Source organism: Bombus vancouverensis, chromosome 6 (genome assembly GCF_051014615.1).
Source record: "Bombus vancouverensis nearcticus chromosome 6, iyBomVanc1_principal, whole genome shotgun sequence".
NCBI lineage: Eukaryota > Metazoa > Arthropoda > Insecta > Hymenoptera > Apidae > Bombus > Bombus vancouverensis.
In genome coordinates, this window is record NC_134916.1 from 1,848,559 (window position 1) to 1,868,609 (window position 20,051).

The 20,051-nt window shown below is 36.7% G+C and overlaps 1 protein-coding gene across 8 annotated transcripts in view; it reads right to left on the reverse strand.

Moving 5' to 3' along the window:
- Positions 1-20,051, reverse strand: part of LOC117161302 (lachesin) — a 303,026-nt gene that overhangs the window by 102,260 nt on the left and 180,715 nt on the right. For all 8 annotated transcript variants that reach the window (XR_013058629.1, XR_013058630.1, XM_076619269.1 and 5 more), the window contains 2 exons: positions 13,787-13,945; positions 11,958-12,086 (listed from right to left, as the gene is read on the reverse strand). Coding sequence is in view for 6 of the 8 variants with exons in the window: in XM_076619269.1 (XP_076475384.1) it covers positions 11,958-12,086; positions 13,787-13,945 (288 nt within the window). In the remaining 2 variants the exon portion in view is untranslated. The remainder of the gene's footprint in view (positions 1-11,957; positions 12,087-13,786; positions 13,946-20,051) is intronic.

A 20,051-nucleotide genomic window follows, 5' to 3' on the forward strand; every position in this document is an offset into this window, starting at 1 on the left:
AGCAACGCGCTCGGAACAAAATGGAAGAAATAAAGCTAGAAAAAATTGGATAAAAACTAATAGCTTCGTTTTTCATTCGACTTTCATTTACTTTCTTTCGAAACATTTTTAACAAAGAGAAGAGTAAAACGACGAAAGCTCTTTCACGTGTTCAAAGCATCATTATTGCATTACACTTTGCTACAGCGATATCAAAGAAACAACGACAATAATAGCGAAGCAACAATGAGAAGAAGCGTGTGTACAGGCTACGAACTAATTTGAGGCGTGCAAAGCCGTAAAAATTCAACGCCTCTCAGAATTCATACGCGTCGTCGGGCGAGCCGTATTCAAAAAGAGGAAACAAAAGCTTCTCTGGCAAATCACTCCGTCTCCCTTATTCTCGTTTTCGTCCCCGTTCTACCCTTTTTCGCCGTTATATTCGCGGCTTTTCGCACACAACGGGGAAGAGTCATGAGCACAGAATGCACTATTCGCGCGCATTTTCAACGAAACAACAGGCTCGAGATCAAAAACGTTGCCGTGAAATCGTGGCACGCCAGTCCCTATACTTTCAGGGTTAAATGTCTGAGCTGGTTTTCATTGTCGCCTGTTGCCGATTTAATGGTCTGCTCGAGGCTCGCTTTCTTTCGCTCGCTGTTCTAGCGCGCTCTCCAACTTTCCGTTTGTTTGTTCGGATACGCAGTCATTGAAAAATGTGAATGCTTAATCCATTTCTTGGAATAATAGACACTTTACAGAAGCACATTACGCAAATCAGACACGCAAAAAAATGTCCACAAAGTAAGAAGAAATAGTGTATCGATTTCAAATTTTGTAACACAGCATGATCATCCAAAGTATGTTCCGAAACCACCAAGCAATAACCATACAACTCAGTGCATCTCTGGGACAGAAACAGGTGATTCATCTGCATTAAACACCGCGAAACTACGACACCCAGTTGCCTACAATAAAAAAGGGGGTTTCTACGTTGGATCCGTAGTAACGTGTTCCAGCACAAAAATAATTCTCGGCTGGCGCAGACACCGTGCAAAAACGCGTTTCACGGCGAAGAAGAACCGGAAGAGCGCCAATATTTCATTGTATCGCGTGACACTCGCTTATGGAACTTCTCCTCCTTTTACTCAATGCGTAAGTAGCGTCACAATTCTGATGTGAATCAGAATCATCAGAATGTTTAATTAAGACAATTTTACGTCCAATATATTGTGATCATTGAATACCAAATAATTTCCGGTAAAATTCCAAATCGCATTACGTTTATCGGCTATATCTCGATAATTTTGTTATAGAAAAAGAAATGATCTTTGCTGGTGGCATTCAAATTCATAATAGCGAAAAGATTTTGCGATACATATTGCATTGCTTTTATGCGTGGGAAGCCCTAAAATTCTATTGTAGTTTTAATTATGTGACCCACGTACATAACAATATATGATACCAGATATATAATAATGCATATGCGACTCACTTACAGGCCAGCGGCCGATTTTTAATTTAAAGGACAATTTATAACACAATTTTTATATGAATAATTGAGTTATAAGGGAACTGGCTGTACATAATACATGTATTTTATATACGATTATTTAATAAAATAAAATGAAAGAACAATGAACGTATCAATACTTCAATAGCATTGTAAGTAAGTAAATACATCTCGAGCCTGGGTGTTCGACCCAACACGGTGCACCTCTACTTCGAAACATCGATGAGAAATTCCAGCCAATTACGAATTCCCTATTGTTAAAAAAAAGTTTAGTCTTTCGTAGAGAACTCTGATTTAGCATGTTTCACGTAAATCGATAAAAACTAAGACTTTTGTAATTTAATTCCCTTTCTATTTCACAAAACAACGCTTTACATGAAAATGTTTCCTCTCAAAAATTCAAGCGCTCTTAAACGTGCAAATGGCACTCGTAATCGTCGCCCGGGAAAGTCTATTTCGATTTTAACTCAAAAGATACCGAGGCCGATTGAAAGGCGCCCATACGGCTGTTTTGATAGCAATTAAATACTCAAGCTGGATGATAACCTACATAACTAATAACAGCTGGTAGTTTCCTGCGCGAACATAGTTTCTTTCGAGTCGTAATACACTTTGCTCTCGAGTTCCCTCGGATATATAGTACAACTACTTTAGCCTTGTTAATAAAATATTCCACCAGATGCCCAGGTAAGAGTCGTTCTTTTCTCATTTTCCTTCCTCCCTTTTTTTCACTCTTCTTTCGTCTTCTCTATTATTTAATCGCCCACCCTACTTCCACGCGTCGACTAAATTTTGCCTGCAAGGATACTCCTGTTCCGTGAATACGGTAGATTATAGGACGGAACGTCTTACTCTGCTCTCTTACGTTTATCGCGAATGAACGCCGTCCCTGAAACTGAATAATTTTCACGATTAAGCTTAACGACCGCCCCGCATCCACGCGAGCAACACGAATTAATTAGGAAAATTCAAGCGAACAAAGTAACAATCGCGTATCGCACCGGCTCTTCAGTTGGTTATAGTTGAATTCAAGATTCGTGCACGGAGGTGGTATATTTGTTACATAAAGGGCATTGAGAAAAGAGAAATAAAATTTTCTACTATTTCTATTATTTTTATTTGGATTTAAAAAAAAGGGGATATCACCGTTTGAAGTGGAAAGTAACTAGAATATCGATTGTCGAATACAAGACATAATCAGAATCAATTTTATATCACAGTGGGTACCTGGATATAAGATACTACATTCGTATTGAAGAATCTTACGTGGGTAATATATCGCAATTTTTAATGAATATTCTAATTACTTGAACGAATATGTGCATAAAGAAAATAAAAGTTTCTTCTATAAAAACAAGAAAAATATATCAGAATTTCATTTAAATATAATCCTCGTTAAATATTCTGCTTTTAATTTATCTGTAACGGTCTCGTTAAATTAATTGGGACAAGCAACGAGTAACGAAAAAATTCGCTCGTCTCCTTCCGAGATTTTTAAAAATAAATTACAACTTACAAACTGACCAATAAAATGGTGGATAGCTCGATAAGTATTTTAATGCGATATTATAAACAGTCATATGTATGAATCGGCGTATTATTTATTCTATTGCGTATAATATTTAAATTGATTTGTAAACGTTTCCACACGGAGCTAATCTCTAATGATAATATTATCCTATGAATAAAACAATATTATGGGTACACAAAAATTAAAGTTTGTCGAATAGATTCGCACTTTTGACTAACATCTCTTTTGCCGTGAAGTACGTAATAGAATTCTGTTTTGTGGTGTTATTTAATCACGCGATAAAGTCAGCGACTTGCCTCAAAGAGGATGTTTCTTTGCGCGAGAAACAGGCGAGTCTTTCGTTTAATTGCAGGTCACTCGTGTAATGTCCTAACATCGTCAAAAAAGAAAAAGAAAGAATAATGTGATTCAAACGACGAAGAACACACGTACCTTCTATAGATAATATATCGCATAGGGACCTGTTCACGTCACATCCCTTTTGCACCCGCATACGTTAATTTATCAAAACCTTAGTACTATACGTCGTACTATATGCATATTCACGAAGACGAGAGGATATTAAGGTTTTCTTTGCGATACTTGTCTTCGGTCAACAACGTTAGTATTTGTATTTCAGATTTGAGTGCTCATCTTATTCAAAGTTTAAGAATTTAATGAAAAATCTGTTTATAGGTAAGTTAAATATCGTATATTCGTTTATTTTTGTATAATTCAATATTTATTTAATATTTTTATTTATTTTAGCAGAGATAGTCTAATAAAATAATGTGTTTTGTGATAATAATAATAATAATAATGTTTCTTGTAAACTTTCGGTGAAAAAACATATCTAAAAACAGTAAACTTCCTCTTCATTATACTGTACGATCCTCACGCCTTTTCGACAAACACATGGCATTTAATGTACTAACAAACACATACCTTCACACCATTCGTTCATCCGAAGCAATCCCCATTCCTGTACAAACTTCCTCAGAAAATTCTTCGGTAGCTTTCCTATACATCAAAACGTAGAACGCAGCAGCCTGCTCCTTTCGTTTCCTTCCCACATTTGCTCACACATAATCTCTTCCTAGTCTCCCGCAAACACTTCTTAAAACCTGGAGTAAGGCACGCTCGCGGCTCTTCACGTCCTCAAGAGGCAAACAGCAACGGGACGAAGAGAGAATCTGTAGATCTGTTCTCCGACCTGGACCACGTCGTCGCGTCGTTTCCTTTCCACGCTCCACACAGAGTACGTACAAGAAGTTGGCCGAGTCGGAGGAAAGGTAAAGGGAAGGAGAATCAGCGAGACACGTTAATGAGTTTTTCGAGGGACGTGCCGGGCGCGGAGACGATCGACAAGAGCCGGGAATTAGAGGCAGTGAGACTCGAGAAAGGGAGAAGGGCCGCGCCCGTCTGGCCTCTGTGAAAAAAAAAAGAGACAGAGGATGAAGGAACACGAAGCCGTGACCGCGGCTCGAGATCGATCTCTTCCACTTTTAAATTTAAATAAACGCCAGCTCGTAGCCGATAAGGCTCTGTGCTCTCCTGTCCTACCGTCTCGTGCAGTCTCAGTAGCAATATTTCTTCTTACGGGCTCGTAGGTGGCTAGGTAGGCGGGTAGGTGCCGCGACAGACGTGGAAACACGGCCGTAAGATCGATATCGAGGGAAAATCCGATCATTATTGTGCTTCTTTTCAGTCCTAAAAGGTTTCCGCGGCAGCTCCCGGGACTCCTTTCGCAGCAGTAGAACTGATTGAAATTTTTTAGAGAACCATCCCCCTTTGCTCCCCACTTGCGCCTTAGCCCTATTTCCTCCTCCCCCTTTTTCATCGTTCTTTTTCTTTTTCCTTTTTCTTTTTTTTTGGTATTCGTCTTCTGTGGCGCTTGATCGAATAATGGAATCCTTTGAGCGACGAGGAAGCCCCACCCGCGAATTATGATTTGCATGCGCAAAGCGGATTTCACGTGCTCGCGGTATTGTGTGTGCTCTTTTGCTTCGATAGAGGGGTAAGTGGAGGTTTAATTAAGTAGGGGAATAAAGTTACGAGTTTATATTTTTAATAATGAATGAGTCGTAGTTTTTGGGTTTGAAGTATCTTTCTGTAGTGTCGAAATTATTAGATGGTTTATATTCTATAATTATTTATAAATATATGCCGTCAAGTATTTAGAACCATATCATATTCTGTAAAATTTTATCAATTTTTATCTAGTTTTAAAAACCTTTTTCTTTCTTGAAGGATACGAATAAAAATCCCTCTTAAAGGTATTACATACTCCAATAAACACCGATCCTCAAACCTGCTTATAGACATGTACCTCACGATCTAGTTAACCGCCCAATACCTACAACATGAAAAACCCTAGGCCGCCGACCGAACCATTTTATGCGATTGCGTATAAATAGCTGGCGAAAATGCTTCGGACCTAGAAAGGATCGTTCGTGCAAATTTTCCAGATCTATTCGGAGGGTGCCGGGATGTGACGATTGATTGCGAATTCACCGGTAGATTAGCGTACCACCACGAAATCACATTTTCGTTGGTTCAAGGAGCAGATGATTTCGGGGCTTTAGCCGGATAAACTGAAATCGATAGATTCAAACAGCGATCTGTAATATCGGCGAACACGCGATATGCGTTGCGAGCAGATTTCCAATTTCCTCGCTGCCGGACTATTAAATTACAATCGGCAAACATGATAAGCACGGCGCTCCAAAGTAAAATGAATATTTCAAGGAGGCATCGTTTAAATCAAAATGTCAATCCGCGCTGTGGCGTAAACCAAGAACGAGGAGGAAAAAGGAAGAGAGGAAACAGAAAACAAAATGAAAAAGATACTTGACCCGGTTGCGTTATCGATGTCGCTTATTCCACGGTTAAAGAGCGCTTGGAAATGCGCAGTCAACGTTTACCTGACAAATGAAATGCGATTTTGTGGACTTTTCAAGTTTATAGATCGATCATGAATCAAATAGAAAATCTACTTGAAAAATTAGGATGACGAAAATAATAAAAGAATCGTTTAGAAATTTTTTTGGGAATTTCTGCCGATTAAGCCGAAATCAAATACTGCAAATATCAATTACGCGTAAAAAAACGTTTAAATTTGTTGAAAAGATTGTATCTGATACGCAACTCCACACACCTCGCAGTAATTTTGTTTTTGAGTTAGTAGGTGGCTTAATTTTTGCCACAACACGTCTGTCGGTATGCGGCTCGTCCTGCGTAGATACGGCACGAATTTTTCTCGTTGCTGATTTTAATAACAGATTGCCACTGGAACCACGGCAAGGAGCAAGGAAGAAGGACATGGAGAGCCGAGTGCGAAGGGTGCCGAGAACGAGAGGAGGGCGGAGGCTGAGTCACTGCTTATACGTGACTACGTCGCCGCATCGGTACAACCGCCCTCTTTCCGCTTCCAGCTCCTTTTCTAAGTTCAACCCCTCTACATTCTCCCCAATGTCTTGCAGTTTCGTTACCTTCGACCCCGATATTCGCAAGTCGATAAGTTCTTTCGAACAGATTAAGCTCGATTGGAAGCATCCTTTTATACTTTCTTTTTTGTGATAAGTTTAAAATAATAAAGGAGAAAAATTTTTAAATATTCTTTTATCGATACATTGATTAGGATGATTAAGGCCAACCTTTTGCTTGAAATTTTAATAATTTTAGGATTTACGAAATACTGAGCTATTATATAGTATTCTGTGTTTATCATTAGTATACTTTCTTTTCGTGTATTGTACAATACTTTCATACATATATGTAATCCACGTAACTAGACAAGTCTACCGTTTTTGGTTATATGTAGAGAAAGATATTAGAGAAAGAACGACTTAAAGAACTACTTTTTCAGGTACTAATCTGTAAAGTACATTTGGGATTTGTCACCCTTTAATGTGGTTCATAAAGAACAAGGAAGCAGATTGCACCGTTCAAGATATTTATTTGATGTAGGTACATTACTAGCTACAATTACTGACTTTAATATCCGGACACCCTTTTTTAAAATTAGACCAGACTACTTGAATTTTTTTCAGAAGTTGAAAGGACTAGTTTACTAGATGATATGTAAAGAAAATTTTGAAAAAATTTCAATTGATCGAAATCGTGAAGAAAATAGTACATATCGCGTCTTATAATTCATTTATCTGAGCCTGTAACGAAAATTAAAAAAATACATTTTGTAGATTTATGTCAGTTGTATACATGCTAAAAACATCGAAATCGCCTAACGTACGGACAAGACAGACCAAGGTAATTTGTACAAATTTACACAATGTTAAACTATATATAATATTTTTCTTGTTTATAGTTTCATAATTATATCGTACATAATTATTATATAAAGTAATTGTTATATCGATAGGACTAATAGTGTGTTTGTTCCATCAATACACGCACATGACAGTATCGATAAAACTTACGGCTAACAGTGGAATTCAAATTGTATACAATATACAACATCGGAACCGTATACCTGAAAAGCAAAAGCCCGCAATGAAATAAAATTCTGTTTGTCAACGATTAAAACTACCCAGAGGTCGATTCGCATATTCATTCGCAAACTACCTTCGCGCAACTGAACAAAACCTTACGTACATCCATATTCAACGTCAATTAGTCGTGACAATAGATTCGTTGGGAAAAAGATTGAATTGAGAAAGGTTAAAACACGTATAAATGATTAAACGGTCTTTGGGCAAGGAGGCGGTCACAGGTGAAAGCCGAGCCGGAGTCTCGGTTCATTTTCCCAACAGATTCATCCCGTTTCGTCCTGTGACCTTTCTGCCCCACGAGAAATGACCATGTCCCGTCGGCAGATTTGCCTACGTGAATCAAGCGCAACCGTCATTAACCGTGACGGCCATGTCCAAATTAAAAAACGTCAACTTACTGGACTTTCGCTCGTGCTCCTACCTTTTTTCCCTCTGTCATTCTATCTTCCTCGCTTGCTCTCGCTGCACTCCTTAGATTACGTGCGATCGATAACGGGCGCTTTTTAGAATGCTGCCGCTGTTGCTTTGATACGTTATGCACACGGTCCCGACGTATACGCGTTTTTAAAAACGAATGGACACACTCTGAAAGAATAAATGGGCCGCGCTTCGAGGGATGCTTATAAAGGATTGATTAAAGTAAAGCACGCGGTGAGGAAGAAAAAATATAGCGAGAGGGGAGGGCAAAGCGTCAGAAGCAAAACCGCGGCATATATCTCGTTATCACCTACGCCTCGTGACTGAATCTGGGAACAGTGGTAAGAGGCGGATCGAGAGCGATTCGTTAGACTCGCCAAGGTGGAATCTTGTTTTGTATTGGAGCTAACCAGTTAACTGCGTTCGACGTGTATACATGTCAATGCAAAACTTTACTTCGGTACAGTTGACGTATACACTCGTCATGTAAAATAAAAAATTACCATTTACTATAAAAACTAAAAATTTTATTAAAAAGTAATATAAATGACATTTAGTGGTATTTTTCCTTTATTCTACCAGTAAAGCTATTATATATTTTATAAAAAAGACGAAAAGACTTAAAAAAATTTTGATTATTTGATTATTCTCTTTGGTATACCGTTTATGTTCCGTATAATGTATTGCTTTTTGTAAATTGAATCGATTATTTTCCCCAATGCATCGGCTATTCCCCAAATTACTTTGTGTATTTTACTGCGTATATCAGCTATTCCCTGAATTGGCTTGTGAACTTTACTTTATTATTTTTTGACAATTCTTAAGTTTTTAATAACTTGTTTTGAATAAAAATGTAAGACTTCCTCGTTTTGCTTTACTTTTTTCGTAAAATTTATAAAAGGAGCATTTGATCTGCGCTTGACGTGTATTACTCGTAATTGCTTGATATAGCTGTGTAATCAGCAAGGAATTTTTGAAACTAAACTCCGCAGTTAATGAGAAGCAATTAATGAGTTAATGAGAGCAATCGTGTGAATCTGTTTTCTCGGATCTCTGCATATTCTATATTGTATGTCAAAAGATGTATATTGTTTCAATAAATCTTGTATTAATCTTGAAATATTAGGTCATCCCATAAGTTCGTGCCGTTTTTCGAGCGGTTATATATGTTATTTTTTTTAAACACCTATGAATCGTTGTCTTAGGTATTTTCAGAACATTTGACATCTCTTGAACTGTCAAACTTCGTGATTTTTCAACAAGATTCCGAATTGTATCTTCGTCTGTCTGAGGAAGACGCCCGGAGCGTCCCTCGTCTTCTAAACAGAAATTCCCAGCTCCAGAACGTTGGAACCACTTCCTACAGGTGCGAGATGAAAGCGCATTTTCTCCGTAAACAGCACATATGTTTTTCGTGGCAATTGTTACAGAACTTCCTTTCCGAAATTCATATAACATGAGATGTCGAAAATGGATACGCAATGCACTCATGATTTTTTACTGTTAGAAGTCACTGTGTTCACTATATTACGATCTTATACCCACGAAAATCTGCTCTAGCCTGTTATCGATCAGCTAAGCTCAGGTGCATTGGTCCCTTATCGCCGTATGTTTATAGATCGACACATGAAATGTATACACAAAAGTCGGCACGAACTTATAGGATGACCTAATAGTTTATCGCAGTACGTAATGAAAAATTTTATTGTCACCTTAGTTCGCTTTAATCTACTTCAAATGTACACGTGTATATACTATGTATAAACATAGAGAAAGATTCGTTTGTAAAATTATTTCCTTTTTTCTTTTCAAAATTACTTACTACGTTTAAAGCAAAAGTATGTTACCGTAATTCGCATCACTAAGCATGCAAATTTCAATTTAGTCAATTCCCAAATATTTAGTCAATTCCCAAATATTTATCTTCATCAGCTACACAATATGAGAACGAGAGGAGTTGATTCAGTGGTACGTGGTATGCGCAGATTCTGCGGCGAATTAACCATTCCCACTTCTATTTAACTCAAGCAACGTGTTCCTTTGACAGTTGAGAAGATTCAACTGCATCTGCACGAGACTTCAAGAAATCGAACGCAATCATCTCGATGTATTCATCAAACACGCAAAGATAAATTATTTTAATGGACTATTGCAGTCTAAAGTTTGAATCGTAGGTATTTAATATTTAAAATAGAGATTCGCGCACCTTCGACCACTTTAACTCCTTTGATTCTTTCTTTTTCAAGCAAAATCACCTTGCGATATTTCACGATCCTTTATATCCACGGAACTTCCGTTCAGAGAAATATAACGGCGATATCCTATCGTGATACTTTTCAGTATCGTAACTAATTCGTACTTCTTGTGATTTCCTTCGTTGCTGCATAGCCAAGTGACGAATTCCAAACAACTTGATAAGCATAAAAATAATCTTCTCGTTACGAAAAGCTGGTTCCCAGCGTCCTTGGAATGCTTCACGCAGAAAATTATATTTTCTTTCCATTGCAAGTTTCTTCTTGAATTGGGGCCCGCGCCGGTAATGCATATCGCGGACAGAACTATTACATTACTCGATTGCAATTTGACTTCAAAGGGCTCGGGGTAATACTCGTTGACAAAAGCCTTTGCCCGGGAGCACCGGCTACAAATGGAATTAAAGGACGCCTAAAAGGATAATCCTCGGCGCGCATCCGCTGAGAGATCAGGGGCAAAAACATCCCCCTCTTTTCAACCCCCAGACCCGGTCTGGCTCTGAATCGCAATTCGACGCTTCTTTACGGCGCCGCTAAATTAATTAGTCTCGCTTTAACTAAAGGGATAACTCCTTGGTTTTCGTCTCTTGGATGGCGCGTGCGCGCATGCACGTGGCTCGGTTTTCTTATAAGCGAACGTGCAACAACGAAACCTGGTATTCTGCGTGAACCTTTGTCAGCTTTTTTGTATTCGTTTTTTTTCGTATCTCTTATCATAGCTCTTTGATAAACGATGGACAACTTAGGATGCTGTACAGTCTTTTTTGCCAGTGAATTTCTTATATTCCATGTGAAAGAAGAGAAGTTATATTAAACTGTCGTTTAATTAACTTGTCGGTTAACCCTTTTTCTGTGATTAACGTCAAATCGAATATTTATCCTTCGATAATATCATATTATAAAAATTTCGGATGATATGTCATAGAATCTTTTATCGACAGCTTAAAAATGGTCAAAACGTCGCGTCGCGACAAACCGTTTAATACGACCTTTCGTTGGTAGTAATCGAGCTTTCAAGAAAAGGAAGTTGATGTGACGCAGGGAACGCTCAGTATTTAGAAGGAGCAGTAACGTAACAATAGGCAAGCGTATAGGATAGAAATGGAGTAACAGTATGTCGTGGTTCATCCGGAGCTTACTTTTATATCACACCATCCTTGCTCTTCACCCTCTGTACTATTCGCGTTTACTCTTTCGCACGAGTCAAACGTGTTTCTCTTTCTCAGTTACAACCGTTGTCTCTCACATATCCCCTCGCTTCTGCTCTGCCGAGAATAGAAGGAACGAACCGCTTTGTAAGCGGTAAAGAGGCGCTTTGTCGCCGGACACCTTTCTCTATTATTAAATTGTATGTTCTTCAACTCTTTAGCCATCTTTGCGCTTCATGTTTCGCGTTTGCGTGTTTCGGACAGATGGAGAATGTTTGCGATTGTATTTTCTCAATTTATATAGGTTTTAGGAATACAGAATTGATTTTAGAGATAGACAATAAAATCAGGAGATGAAGATATTACTTAGATTAATTAGAAATATCAATTTGTTAGTTATTTAAACTTTTTAAATAATCTGAACCGCATTTGGTTTTTAACGTTTGAGTTAAAGTTCCTGGTTTTTCGAGTTTGAGTCAATTTGAGACATCTTGAAGCTTTCAAGATTTTTACATGTATCTTCCATTGAATATTGATTATCGAAAATTAAAAAAGAGTCAATACCGCCCAGAATGAAAATCATTATGAATTGATCAATATATGAATTGAAATAAAAGATTCACTTACAGTCGACGGAAACTTTGATCTGTTTGCTCACAGTCGGAGGGACGCCATTCGTTGCGATGCATAAATAAACGCCCATGTCCAATCTTGAGATCCGTGTGATTTCCAGCGTCTCGCCTTTCCACTCCAATACTAAAAATGATAAGCGACACTTTAGCTAGACAGGCGATTTTGGCGCTTTTATTTTCCCTATCCGACGTCGCGGAATAATCACTCGACAGAGTCTAAAAGCTAATTTTAGTTAATTGACAAACCAACGAACAGAGGTGGAAAAAATGGCAGGGAAATGCTAAATGTATCTGTCTCCATACGAGTTCGTTCTACTATCGCAAATTCCAAGTTTTTCGAGCCTTTGTTAATTCTAGAAATTATATTTCTGTATGTCCCGCGTTATTTTCAAACTCGGTGAAATTTGCTTATAAAATTATATGTACTATTTTCAAAAATAAAGATTGAAACTGATTTGCACGTAATTTTTATTCCATTAAAACATAATTTAGTAGTCATGGATAAGTAAAATCATTACTTTCTAACACATTGAAATTCTTTTACTGAAAAGAGGATTGTAAAACTTTTAAATCGAAGTTTACCAGTCCTCTTTATAATATAATTTAACCGTGTTTGCAAACATAAAATTAATTTTGCCACCTGATGAACACGTTAATTACACTTTTCCAATTTCGATATCTATATAACGCTTCCTGTATCGCATTTAATAAATCCTATTATGTTCGTAACCGGAATTAAATTCTTGATTTCTTTAAATAACAGGAGCGCCATCTCCGATGGTTCTAATGCGTTAATTTTTATGAAGTTGAAATTCTACATATCCGTTTTAAATTCCTCCGACACACCGTGGCATCCCTTATTTACTCCAATAAATTAATACGCTTTCTGAACCGCGAAACCGTATAAAGACTTCAACGCATCGTTCTTCAAAATCCGTGGCCAACGTAATTACGCGTTACAAGATCCTCACCCTAGCCGTTTAACGACATGGAATTCGCGAGTTCTCCGAGTCCTCGGAATTACGTGACGTGTTAATGAGAAATATCTTTCCCTTCGTCCTGTTTTCATTAAATCCACTGTCTTTTGACACGTTTACATTTTCTCTCCTTCTTTTCAATCTTCCTTTGCTCTTCTCTCCACGACCCTACCGCACGATCTTCTCTGTGATTGCGGCAACACAGTTTTTGAGGTAGAGCATGTTTGATCTTCGGATAGAAGTCAAACGAATGTCATTATTTTTAATTGCAGCGCGCTTCTACCCCCCGAATTTTTCGAAACACGGTTACGGATCGACGTTGGTTGTACTCTGAAGAGAACATCACATCTAAAGATTATAGATTAAAAAGGAACATACGGATAACTTAGATTTAGGTGACAATCGTTCAGACTTCTTGCGAAAAAGACAAACATATTACATTTTATGCTATAGTTAATAACATTTCAATAATATTTCAAATAATATTCATTGATTCACTGTAATTTAAATTTACAAAGCAACTAAAAGTCACCCTATATGATATTTCATATATGACAGGAAAACAAAGTGAACACAGGACTAGAAAAACAGAAGAGAAGAGTACATGAAAAACATACGGAGAAAATAACCATTGAGAAAAAACTAGTAAAATAACGAGAGCAACTTTAGACATAAAAATATTATCAAGCTGTAAAATCGAGTTATAACTATAACGGTCAATTGCGATATTAAATTATCGTTTCAAGTCAAACTCTATCATCGCAATCGTATTATCTATTGCTATTACATCGAATAGATTGTTGTAATAATATTTATTCATGATAAGTCAATAATAACGTATACTTACCGGAATACGTTTTGTTAATTGAGATCTTTGAACTATCGTCTCTTTTCCAGCTTATAGCTGGTTTAGGACTTCCAGTCGCTTTGCACGTTAGACTCACATTCGCACCTTCTCTCACAATGACATCTGACGAGGACTGATAGTCCTCTATATTTGGAGGCACTGTGAACAGAAACATGTTTTTGTGTAATATTTGTTCATTAATACAGTTACATAGATTAACTCACTCATAATCAGTTGCATACTTAGCCAAAATAAATGTTCTCTACATGTCTGCGAATATTACATTTAGATGAAATACAGTCGATCTTCGAAGTTCGAACATAACCCGTTCCAGGAAACGGTTCGATCTTTCAGTTGTTCGAATTTCGATTTAAGTTTTACTATTTGATTTAATTAATTGAATTAATCCGTTTCAGACATTCAAAATTTACTCAAATTTTTACATTTTAACTGCCTATTTCAAAAGATCATATTGATAAATAGTAAAAAAAAAAAACGAGTTTCAATAAACTACTACCAAATTCATACTTTTATATTTATTGATGAGCTCCTTCCTATGTTCTATCTAAAATATAAAATATATACGACTTCTTTTTTAGCATTTTCAGGTATCTTGGGTATCTTTCATTGATAAAGTTATGAATGGAAATCATTTTAAAAAATACATAAATGTATATGAAAATAACTAAATGATATAAATGAAACGGTTGAAAATGCTATTATGAACAATTGCTGAACCAATTACAAAGTCACAAGAGAACTGCACACGCAGTAAACATAGCCTTGTTTTCCTCTTTTCTTCTCAGCTAGCATTTCGCCTGACCTGGGCCTAAACAGAGAAATAATGCAGCCACGTGACGGTTACAAGACAAGTGACTCTTTATCCCTTTGTTGGAGCTTCGAGTTTTCGTTGAGTTCAAAAGTCGAATTTTTCTTGGCATTCTTATTTGAACGTCGAATTGTTCGAACTTCGAGCGTCTACTTTATATTAGTTCAAAAATTGATTTAACATAGGTCAATTTGGTATAAAAATCAAAAAAATACTGAGAAATCTACGAGAACAAATTATATTTGGATCTGCGCAAGGCACCACAGTCTTTGACATAAATCAAACAGTAGATCCTTTTCATCGAGCAAGAAATACATTTGAGCAATGTCAAGCAGAAAGTCGTTCGCGAGCACAGCGTCAATCGCGATTGACGTGTCCGCAATTGTGCAAAAGAGCGACATCGAAAAGACGAAGGCGTTGGTCAGATCCAAGAGCGGTCATATAATAAAATTTGCATGACACAGGGTCGGCTTCGAGTGGACCCAGGTCAAGAACGCTTCAAAGAACAGGCCAACCTCAAGGATGAGTAAGAAGTTCTGAATGGCATTCTTTCACATGCAAATCGAATTCAAAGTTAAAAATGAAAAAAGGAAATGTCTAAGGAGGTAAAAGAAGTTCGGTTCGACGAGGTCGCAAAGGGGTTGAAGATGATGATACCGGAGAATCCAGTTACAATCGCGGAAACGTTCGACAGCGGGGCTCGAGACTGGTATGAACAGACAGAAGGGCAAAGGAAACGAGAAATGCGGCCAGATGAGACGAAGAGGGAGGAAATCCCCGTTAAAAAGTCGTAATCACTGACGATAAGAGGCCCTTTCCGTGGAGGAGAAAATGTCTTGGAGAACAGGCTCGTCGCCTCGGGGACCACGATTACGGCTTGAAAACGTACGATGCGGCGAAAAAGTTTTGTCGCAGTTTCGCGTTCCAACAGGCATTTTGCCGAATATTCCTAGTTTTTATGGGAACGAAAGAGTTTGTTCTTTCGTCTTTTTTAATCTCCTATTGTTTACCAACAGTTTTGAGGTATGTTTTTTTAATTTTTTATTCGAATTCGTAGTCGTTCGATATAAAACGACTTTGAAAATGGTTGTTTTTTAATTTGCCTTTGAATTCGTTTCAACCTTTGTTACCTTCGCATACAGTCACCGTTTTCATTTTTCTTTTAATTACTTTTATAAAAGTAAGTTTTTAATTCGAATACTTCTCTGAAAAAACACTTACTTACAGTAAATACAAGACTTCCACGCGAAATTATAAACCTTTTGTCAATTCTTTTGTTGTAAAGGAAATTTATGAGGACTCGAGCGATAGTTTTACAAAGACAATAAAGACTTTCTGTGTCATCCCTGATTACATGGCTCTCCTTCGATAATTACTAAATCTAGTTAGCGTCCGGATTACAGGTACAATCCTGTGTTAGCGTACTTAGTAACCGACCAAAAATCCCTGCCCCCATTCTGATGAATACTCGTTGGCAAAGATGCGAACAGTTTATCGAAGGTAAACGTGATAAAGTGGAATCGATATTGCGGCCGTGAGATCGCCACGTATAATTCAAACGACGATAAGGCAAATGACCATAATGAAACCTCAAGCAAATCCAATTTCCATGCGAATCGCCGCCGATTGTTATCCAAATGACAAAAGCGAGCCACTTCTGGTGAGTAAATAAACTACCAGAATGGTCTAGTTAGAAAAATTATGAAATATATTCAGTTTTTAAATATCTCCTATAGTGAATAAAAAAGAAATTTCTATAGAGATATTATTGAATTATATTTAGCATATGTCTTCTGTTCTAAATGAAATTTTCCGCACGAAACTCAAATCTTTGTTCGCATAAAATTCCGTTTATTGTATCGATAAAAATATAACCGCAGAATTGAAATTTACAAAAGTATATAACATTAAATTTTACTCTCATTCTATACTATATCCAGCATTGCAACGTTACATCGTACAATATTAATTCCCCCGATCTAGAAATCGTTATCAATCGTTATAAAAGCAAATTAAAGAACGAAGCATGGATTTAACATGTAGCTTGTAAATTCACGTATATACCTTTATAATTATTAATAACGTTGAAAATTTTTACAATTCAATAAATTTTCACCTGCAATGTATTAATATTTTTATCCATTGAAGATTTTACAAACGCGACAAGTGTTAATGAATAAACACATTAACAATTATCTAAGTGATTCATTACAGGCTGAAAGAGTTTTCCACGAAACTGAATTGATTAGTGAAAGCGGGACCGAACGTGGTAAAAGACATCGCACAAGAAGATTTGTAACCCTTTTCAATTATTAAAAAATTATATGTTTATACACGTGCACACGTGTGTTTTCCTTAGATTAGTGCACGATTATAGTAGCGTTTTTCATTTGTAGATATTATATGATATGACTACCAATCAATTTACGATTAATACCATTAATGATTTGATGTATTCAATCTGGCGTCAGTCATCGGTGATTTGCGATAGTTTAGTGTCATTTGATCGCATGAATTATTATATTAATGGAACTAAATATTTACAAATAATCATGAATATGTATTTAGGAATATATCATTGAAATAATTCTATGTGCAATACTTGCATTTTTATTCCTGCAGTTCAACGAAGATTTGGATAATTAATATTTTCTAAAGTATTACTCTTTCCTGAAACAACATAAAATAAAGAAGATAAACGGATCATATCTAGCATAGAAGGAAGCACTTCGACATTATTAAAATCGTATCAACGTAGATTGATTTTTCATGGAAGGTTCGTGGCTCGTTAGTTCCAGAAACCACTGGCGGAAAACACACTGTGCTTGAAAAGGACACGGTATTAAAAATTAATACAGCACAAGAGAAGTATAAAATTGTCGTAGAGGAAGGGGATGCTTTTATGCTTAGACTGTAACAGCTAAGAAGACGAAGACACTACATTCCTCTATCCTTTTTATCCTTTAATTATTTTTTTCGTTGTGATTTATTAGACTATTTCTACACATAAATCCTGCACAAAATTGCTGTGCAACGAATAATTGTAATTCAATGAAATCCTTAATGGTGTGTTATTATTATTAAAAGTATAGTTATTTTATATTTCAGTCAAAACTCTATTCGCAACTCAATATTCCTACGATATGCTTTGGAACCAAGCTGTAACTCAGCATTCACACTTCCACTGTAGGTTCTTTCGTCCGGAGCATCGACAGACTGCATTTTACGACTAGAGAGAAAAAACTTCCTTTCCGATCGAATACTCTTCATGAGTGTTCTTCCATTAACACGTGAAGCGTCAGACTGCAGAGGAAGGGTGGGGGAAGAGGCTTAATTTAAAAGTCTAAATGCGATTCGAGCATCTAAGCGTTTCCTGGGTAAACCGGCTAAAGCCTTGACGATCCTCTCGAACGTATCCTGTTTGTGTGGAAATTTCAGCCGATCGTTATTCTGCGGTACACGAATGCGGCCGACTCGCGGAAATAAATAACAAAGACAATTGTATTCAATTATATCACTGTCATATTATGGGAAAAGATATATATATGTCGTATCAAGAGGAGTAGATTGGCATCTGTCGTCTGCATCACCGTGTGCGACCAAAATCGGTTGATCGAAACAGACATCCGTGGTTCGCATGATTGGTGTATAAATGCCGGTCCAATGAGATATATTTCACTGGACCATTCACGCTTAGTTTTCGTGTAATACGCCATGACTAATTATTATCTTTTCTCGAGACTTGAACGCAGATCGATCGTCTATTCGTATAAAGATATTACGTTAAAAACAGTCAAAATTGGACATATCGATACGTACCTAACGACTCACGTATTTCAACATCTCGTGTGCCGAGTAAATGAGCAAATTAAGCAAACGCGCAAAACAAAGCATCACAATGATTTACGCGCTGATTCGTCCTCGTACAAACACTGAATATTACATCTTGCTTGCAATTTCCTAACGCTGCATGATTTTATCACGTAATTCAAATAAAACATGTTATATTATATTTATAAAATACACCGTCAAACACGTGATAATTGTACGCGATTTTGTTGAGCAGATCTCTCTTACTAAGCAAAAGCGTGAAACGGAATTCAATCGATGCATCGCATTTTCAGAGAGAAATCAAAATAAGAGAGTGAAAGAAAATGCAATAGGAGAAAAGAGGAAAAGGTCGAACGCGGAAGATCACGCGACAGATACGGTAACGCGAATATTGAATTATTCCATTGGAAATTAATCGCGAAAATACCCATATCGCGACGCTAAATCGCGTATCATTCATGTAACCATTTCGTGTCAATAACAAACGACAAACAAAACAAAATATGTATTTATACGATCCGCGGTTATCGTTTCTTTCAACGTCGTCTATGATGACACGATATTGTCATTCGACGGCGATATATTTTGTCCAGTACTTATTACCTTGATGACATGTTTACAACATCTAAACATAAATCGAAATAAAAAAATTTTTATACATTTGTGGCTAAACGAAAAGCGATTTGTTTAAATTTCGCATTCCATTCGTAATATATGTACTTAAATCTCTTTCCACAGATTTGAACGTAGAAATTTGTCCTTTATAGCTAATGCAATAATACAGAAATTAAATACATAAATGAAAGTCATATCGTGCCAATTGAATTCACACAAATCGATACGAATCATTTCGATAAATTCCTTACTAAGCTCAAGGGGGACTATACACTGTACGTATCGTACGAAAGAAATTTTATTTTCTATTTTCACTATTACGGTAACAAGCAGATTTATATGTATTTCCAGCTGATCTATTTATAATTCAGTAAATTGCAATTGCACTCGAAACTTTGTTTATAATGCATCAGTCTTACTTTAGTCTCTCTTTTCTTTGAATTTGTAGTACTGCTACTTTGAAAATGTACAAACTTCGTAGAGTAAAAGCGAAGAGTAACTTACAACGGAGTTTTACTACCTTTGTATCAGATATTTTGAACGAAACGCACTTTAACTCTCCTCTTAACTCACCGTTAAAGAGAATTATCCCATATTTACAATTTTTTAATGTTCTTCATTAATTTTTAAATGATATATGTATTATTTATAAACGATTATGTTGTAATTATCCTACTATATATTTGAATACTTTTGATAGTGTTCTGATCTATGTCACGAAATATGTGGAGGATACTTACCGCGGATATGTAAATACATACAGTGGAATTACCGATGCAATGTAATGTTCAGCTGTGGTCCACAAATCTAGCTCTTTTCTCCCCCGAAACATGAATGTCAATGGATAGTGCCAAATGCGCATCGACTGACCGTGAACGTAGAACGATGGTATACATACATATTTATGTATATATATCATCTTTTCTATGTAGTAAATCGATGCTTCATTGACCGGATAGTCGTAATGATTCTTCGAAAGAAAGGATGGCT